The 7723-nt window shown below is 39.8% G+C and overlaps 2 protein-coding genes and 1 non-coding gene across 3 annotated transcripts; 1 reads left to right on the plus strand and 2 right to left on the minus strand.

The window, feature by feature from the left end:
* Positions 1-1715: 1715 nt before the first annotated feature.
* Positions 1716-2575, minus strand: LOC122075985. Its single transcript, XM_042641225.1, has one exon. The coding sequence runs from the start codon at positions 2279-2281 to the stop codon at positions 1991-1993; it is 291 nt and encodes a 96-aa protein (XP_042497159.1). The 5' UTR covers positions 2282-2575; the 3' UTR covers positions 1716-1990.
* A 644-nt stretch (positions 2576-3219) lies between these two features.
* LOC122075799 (pentatricopeptide repeat-containing protein At3g62890-like) lies at positions 3220-6019 on the minus strand. The gene is made up of 2 exons (XM_042640969.1): positions 4053-6019; positions 3220-3796 (listed from the first exon to the last, which is right to left on the minus strand). Exons 1-2 carry the CDS (start codon positions 5962-5964, stop codon positions 3726-3728), a joined length of 1983 nt encoding a protein of 660 aa, XP_042496903.1. The 5' UTR covers positions 5965-6019; the 3' UTR covers positions 3220-3725.
* A 107-nt stretch (positions 6020-6126) lies between these two features.
* TRNAL-AAG lies at positions 6127-6207 on the plus strand. The gene has a single exon. It is a non-coding gene; the product is annotated as a tRNA-Leu (tRNA).
* The last annotated feature ends 1516 nt before the right edge of the window (positions 6208-7723 follow it).

Consider the following 7723-nt stretch of genomic DNA (forward strand, 5'->3'; position numbering starts at 1 on the left):
ACAAATAGAGGAATGGAATTGATACGAGCCTAAAAAAAAAAAAAAAATAGTGCATCCTATCGTACTATCATTTGAGTTTGATTGCAACAAATTATGCTGAAACAATTAATGTAGTTATGATGATGAAACATTCAATGCGATTTTTTTTTTTAATTCAATATTGTCAATACATTTTCTAAAACTCTTTCTCCCCTTCCTTATATATGTGAATCTTGGCACGTTTTATTACCCAAAATAAAAAAAATAAGGCATGTGGAGTCGATAGTTTTCATTTCTGAAGCTTATGGATGTGACATGGTGAAACCCATCAAGGTCCTCAAGTGAGGTGTGAATGGTGAGTGAATACTTGATCACCTCTATATGATTTAGTGTAAGCTTTGGATTGGGATCCTCTCCAATGACTCTCCTTTCAACGACTCTCCAATCAGACACATACATGCCTAAGATACTCTCCTTCCAACAACTCTCCAATCACATACATACATGCTTTAAGACACTCTCCTTCCAACGACTCTCTAACTAGAGACATGCACGCCTCAGATTGTGTGCTGACATGCCCACCACCTGGGGCTGCATGCCTCCAGGTCTTGGACTAGATGACAGGGTGCATGTGTTTGATTGAACAAAAAAACATTGGAGAAATCCGGATCCACTGATTCCACTCCCGTAAGCTCCCCCCCTCTATCCCCCGTTGACATTGAATCAGAATAGTGGAGGGATGGGGGTGGGCAGGTGGCCACGGAGCTGGACACGATGGCCATATGGGCAAGTGCGCCACACTCCATCCCCGCTGACACCGAATCAGAGCACTGGGGAGGGGGGAGATGGGGGTGGGCAAGTGGCCATAAAGCCGGACTCAGTGGCTATACTAATAGGTGAGGGAATGATACTTGCAAGAGTTGTTTGCCACATATGGATCCTAGTTGCCGTAGGTAGTTAGATCACACAGTGATCGTGTTTGAGTAGTTATAGGAAATGAGGGGAGTTGAAGTGTGTGGTGTAAGATGTGGGTTGGAGTTAAAATAGGAGAGGTAATAGGAGAAAAGTGGGTGTAAGCGTGTAGCTTATGCTATATCGTAGGGATAAATATCCTTGTATAGAAAATAAAAAAATTAAAAAAAATCTTATATCATTCTGCTTGTTGAGTAGGGGGCAGTGGTTTCCTCAATAGAGCTATAACCCATTGAAACTCATACTAGATTACCCATATTAGAATTACTTCTCTTTCAAACTCTATCCCATCAACATAGTAAGAAAGGATCTACCACGTACGTACCAGGGAACCCTTTGGCGTTTAGGTCTATAATCATGTTACTCCTACGGTCTGGTACTCTGGATAAGCCTACTTTCTTCCCTTTTACTGGTTTCTTTCTCTATGAGTCCTGTTCTTCAGCCTCTGAGTAATCAAAAGAACATTTAAATCTAAGCTTCAGAAATCCCCAACAAAACTGGCTCATCTCCATTTAGCTCATACTGTCAAGAATTTACCCTTACCACTCCAGTAATAATTTGCACAGGAACACACATAAAATCCACAAAAAGGGGCTTCAGCTTAAGACTGTTTGGTCTGCACTCTGCATACATGGTAGAGATTCTGGGTCTAGAACTAATTCTGAAATTCTCAATCAAGAACTATAACCATAACCATAAATGCTCAACCATACCAACAAATTCGAAAAAATCCCATATGAAAAGAATAATCCACAGGAGAGATCTTAATAAACAAATTTCTTCATTAACTGAAGAACAGAAAGAGTAATAGCTTTAAAAGCCTAATCATTCTCTCTCTCTATCTTTAAAGTATTTGAATCTCATCGAGTTACAACCCAAATATCTGGTTTCAATAATTTCAATCTTAAGAACTCTGCCCATCAATATATGCTAACCAATTTAGATTTTTAAGAAATTTGATTTGAGAAGAAGGTATGAAGGAAATATACATACAAACAAAGACTATCTATAACAGGAATTCCAGTAAAACTAAAAAGAACTACGAAGGACCATTGGAACGACGTACGGAGAGTTGTCCCGGAATCGGTCGGCCGGTACCGGTCCCGCCGCAGCTACTACAGGCCATACGACCCGAACCAGAACAAGTCCGGCAGCCAACATCGCCGTCCGACCAGCGAGTACACATGCAAGTAACTCGTCCGGTGCCGTTGCAACTCGGACACCTAGGCCACTGACTAGCCATCGGCTTCTCCAACACTGATTTCACCAGTACCGCACCAGCCAACACACCGAGCCCTGTTGCAAGCTGAGAAGCTACGATCGGACTCATCTCTCTGATCTGTTTCTCGTTCAATTCGCAGAGAGATGTCTGGGTTTCTGATTCCGTCAAAGATGATGAAGAGGAAGATAACGATTGAGATTCTCCTCTTCCGTAGGTTTTATTGATATTTTCTTCTAAATTTTATACGCGAGAGACGAAGAAGTGGTTAGCGAGTTGGACACGTAAACCAGTTGGCGTCTGGTGAGAAGAAATCTCCTCCTCGCGGTGTGTGGTTTTGGATTTTGGCGAAAATGTTTTTTCCGGGTTTCTTCTTCCTTCCTCTCTTGGACGCTTCTCGTTATGGTGTTCCTCTCAACTGCTTGTGCTGTAGAGATCATTTAGGAGTTGGATAGGTATCTAGAGTTACTTAATGTAAATTTACAATCGCATTAGCATCAGAAGATTCCCATCTGGCGGTTGAAATATCGCACAGTTATCATGAATTCCAGAAGAGTTGTTGCATTTTTTTCTTGCTTTAAAAATATGAAAAGTGAGAAAAAGTTGTTGCATATGATTGGAAATATTAGAATATAAATATTTTTTTATCAAAAATTATTTTAAAATATAAAAATTTATCAAAAAGAAGTCGTCACCTAAAATAAATACAATATGATAATAAATGGGGGAGAGTTTTTTGTCCGAGGGCGTTGTTCCTGCATCAATGCAAATGTCAACGGGGAGTGGGATTTCCACCTTTCATTGAATTGCCCTCTCCTAAATCTAGGCATAAGTGATCTCATCATATATAAGGTTACAAGCATATGTATCTCATGCCATATTGATACTCAAGATTTAACTCCAAGTTCTCTGTCTTCTTTATTTTTCCGGTAAAAAATTCCAAATTCTCTATCAAGCCATGCCAGTTCATGAGAAAAGTTGAGAGAGACTGTGGAGGCTGTTGTTGCTTAGTAAGAATTGGGTTGCAAATAGAGAGAGAAGTCAACTAAGACAGCTAAAATTCAATAAATCAACCAAGAGCAAAAATCTACCAGATTTGAATGATAGGATGAATGGGGTATGAATATTATATGCTTATTTACTAACTAACCATAGGAAGCAGTCAACAGGAAAGAGTCAAAAGTCAATATTGTTCAACTCATTATCCCCTAGCTGTTAGAGAAGAGGTCTGCTATCTGATTAGCCTCACTGAAGACAAACTTGACTTGATACTGTTCAACTCGGGACAGCTGCTTCTTGATATGGTCGATGGATCATCTACCATGTCTTCTTCCAAGGAGCTTGCTTGGACTCAGGGAGTTGGTTGATGGCATTTTTTAAATCTGACTTGAATTTCATGGTCGATGACAGAGACAATTTAAAGCCGCCCCCAGTGACCATTGAATCTTAGACATCCCAAGATGAGAACAGAGCTATAGAGGAAGGAGAGTCAGGGGACCCCAACTGAGATAACCACGTGTATCAGCTGCTAAGACCTCTTCGATCTCCAAAATATTCAATGCGTACTGAGTCTGATCGGGTTGGACTGAATTTGGCTGTGTGTGTTTGGTTGATCCATCATCCATCCTGGTATCCAACCCACCATGCATATGAATGATCAATCAAGAATGGTAATGAAAACATGGTTTAATTTGGCATGGATCCCCCAAATCCAACAGAAGTAAGTTTCTGAACAAATGAAGGTCACTCAAGGATAAGAAACTCAGAGCAAATTCAGAGTTGCATTGAATGGGAATTGTTTATGTTATAAAATAGATATATCAGAATGAAATATACAGATTGAAACCAACTGATTACCAAAAATCATGACAAGAACAATTACCCTCTCTAAAATGGTGAAACCTACTTCCATCCCTGACAATTATCTCCCTCTCAAACACCTTCGATATCATCTTGCTCACCTCATGACAATCCCCACAAACCCTTAAGTTCTTTACAATTCGAATGCAACCGCCGACCTCAGTAACCAACAAACCAAAAGCAATAGCCAGCCTCTCACTGTGCTCCTTGATCACATTCTCTTTTTCCTCCTCCTGTATGTCATGCAAGATCGGTGAAATGTCAGGCAAATAGCCGGACTCTGCCAACCGCTTTGTAATCACTTCAAGCATCTGGTAAATCTCTGGAGATCGTTCATGTTCTCTATCTCCTGCGATAAACCAATGAACCTTTCCCTGAGCTTCAATCAGGCTCCATCCTGCAACTTTATTCGCACCTCGGTCCACCATCATTCTCCTTACTTTAATCACATCTTCCCATTTCCTTGCTTTGGCATAGATACTAGCAAGGAGCACATAGTTCCCATCGTGGGTGGGATCCAATTTAATTAGCTTCTTGCCAATGGTTTCACCCAATTCTACTAAACCATGAATCTTGCACGCCCCAAGCAGTGTTCCCCATAGTACAGGGTCCGGTTGAATAGTGATCTTCTCAATCAATTCAAGGGCTTCAGTTATGAACCCAGCACGTCCCAACAGGTCAACCATGCATCCGTAGTGCTCCATCTCCGGCTCGATGCCATAATCCTCTATCATTGACTTGAAATAGCGCCTTCCCTCATCGACCAATCCTGCTCGACTACAGGCATTCAAGACACCCACGAAGGTTATGTTCACTGGCCTGAATCCCTCAGTTGTAAACCACTCGAAGAGTACAAGAGCCTCATTTCCAAGTCCGTGTGCTGCTAACCCGCAAATCATGACGTTCCATGACCAAACATCTTTGTGGGCCATTTTGTTGAAGATCTCTTTGGAGCGCTCAATGCAGCCACATTTTGCATACATGTCAATGAGGGCTGTGTTAAGCGAGACACTCATGGGGAAATTTAAGGACTCAATGGTTGAATGAACTAAACACCCATGCTCAAGCAAACCCAGCTGGGCTGATGCGGAGAGAACGGTAACCAATATAGCCTCGTTTGGTCTTAACCCTCTCTCTCTCATCTCTCTAAAGCAATCCAAGCCCTTCTCCAGATGTCCACCTTGGACATGACCCATTATCATGGTACTCCAGGAAATTACATCTTTCTCAGGCATTTCTACGAACAGTTTTTGGGCAAGATCCATCTGCCCATCTCTAGCATAAGCAGCCAGAATGCTATTCCATGTCACCACATCGCGGCATTGGGAATTCTCTTCGAATAAATATCTTGAACTTTCTGTCCTGTGACAAGCGCTATAGAAGTGAATCAAAGCGTTTCGAACGTAGACATCATGGGCGTAACCAAGCCGAACAATGTGGGTGTGGATTTGAAACCCTTCAACGATTGCCAAAGCCTTACTACAAGCTTGGAGAACGAAGGGAAAGGTGTAGTTGTTGGGCTTAGGGAGAAGACTGCTACGACACATATCAGCATACAGAGCAACCGAATCATGTGGGGTTTCGCTCTTTGCAAGACAACGAATCATATTGTTGGTAGCAAATATATTAGCGTTCTTGATGCGTCGGAAGACAGAGAAGGGATAATCAATGGAGGAGGTGGGAGATGGGGATAGAGCCAATGCGGCCAGGAGGTGACCCATGATGGTGGCATCGTTGGCAAGGCCGGTGGCGACGATGAGGGCATGAGCTTGTTTGACTTGTTGGAGTGAAGGGGATCTTGGGAGAAGAAACAGTGGAGATTGGAGGGCGGTGGGTATTGAGCAACGACGAGTTTGGTTTAGAATTAAGAGATGATGACGATAAAGGAAGGAAGCGTTTTCAGTAGGCAATACAATCGAACGGATGGAAGGCATAACAACAGCCCATCAACCCAACTACTAAATGTTCTTATCATCTTATATGCTTTGCTTCATGTGTTTTTCCTTTTTCTCATCTCTCGGTGAGAAGGTAGGAATGGATTTTTCAATAAAAATTAAAGAAATTATATTAAATAGAACCACCTTTTAAGTAAATATGTTGAGATGGCCGAGTTGGTCTAAGGCGCCAGATTAAGGTTCTGGTCCGAAAGGGCGTGGGTTCAAATCCCACTCTCAACATTTGTTTTTTTTTTATTTTGTTTTTATCTTTTCTAAGTTTTTTTTAGAGGGTAAACCTTTGGGCAAAGGGAATCTTCAGGCATTAGGTACATTCATTTTTTATTTTGGAAGTATTAAAAATTTTCCTTCCGACAAAATCTTAATAAATTTATTATATCATTACATGACTTATAAATAAATAGGTCTTTGATCTCGAATCCTGACATATCTGATACTTATCCAGAGGTACAATCTAAGGGTAAAAAAAGTCCTAAAAAATGATTTTCTTAAACAAAAATAAATAAATAAAGGTGTATATCCATCGGATCTCAAATGATATGATACCAATTCAGATCAGTATTAGTTGAGAGTCACTAATCCTAAGTTTTAAAATCTTGGAGGTAGACCTCTACTCCATTATGACCTAGTGATTGTGATTTTGAGTCGGGAAATAACCTCTTCTCAAAGTGGGGTAAGGTTTCAAAAGTCCCATCTAACCACCAAAAGTGGTGGATGAAGAGATTCTCTCTTTGTTATGAGCGAAGGATGGCTCAGCCCAAGTATTTGAATCTTACAAATATTTTAAAACTCCCGACACTTTTATGATCATCCATTTTATTCTATCATAGAACATTTAATTATGATTTATAATATCATTTTTGTCTCCCTACAATGTAAAGAAGACCACCTTCTACATGTATGAAGAGCGCAATGCAAGCAATCATGGTCATAGAAAGAAAAACCCTCAGTAATAAAGACCATTTTCTTAAATGGATGATTTTCATTTAAGGTAAACCAGACTTTAACGTAAAATTTTTGATGGAAAAAAGATTTGCACACTATCTGTGTGGGGAGTCTTTTCTATGCTCTTTTACAAAAAGTGAGCACCCCATACATGTTTTTATTTTTCTTTTTATGTTGTCATTTTGAAAATGTGGGATCCATTGGGATTAATACTGTTTTTTCAGACCACCAAATGGTGGTAGTATACAAGTTACTTCCAAATAAAACAGCGTGAAAAGCTCTCTCCCATTTCTTATTCAGGAAATTCAGAAAAAACATGAATTTTCTTACATATTTTAAGTCAGTAATTTTTAAAATATTCTTAAATTTGAATAAATAATATTTGACAGGCCATCTAAGCATCCCAAACATTCACCAATCATTCTAAGCCCGTTTGGAAGCCAAAAAATTGTGAGGACACCTTGGAAGGTCATCCTAGATGTCCTTTTCTTTTTCGGGTTAAGTATAAAAAGAACATAACAATGTCACATGGACTACAAGTAGATGGGTTTTTTTTTCTTGGATGGGTGGAGAGAAGGACAATATAAACATACAAGGCCACAAAAGTTACAACTCGAATTTCTCTAAATATTTCAAGTTATTGTATTTAAAAATATTTTAAAATTAAAATAAATTATATCTGGCAATCATTCTAAGCATCCTAAAAAATCTGCCAAACTTGTTTGGAAAAGAGATTGTCAAGACAATCATTAGACATCTTGGAGGGCCATCTTACATATACTTTCTTTTTTTT

The sequence above is a fragment of the Macadamia integrifolia genome, chromosome 4, assembly GCF_013358625.1.
Source record: "Macadamia integrifolia cultivar HAES 741 chromosome 4, SCU_Mint_v3, whole genome shotgun sequence".
Classification (NCBI taxonomy): domain Eukaryota; kingdom Viridiplantae; phylum Streptophyta; class Magnoliopsida; order Proteales; family Proteaceae; genus Macadamia; species Macadamia integrifolia.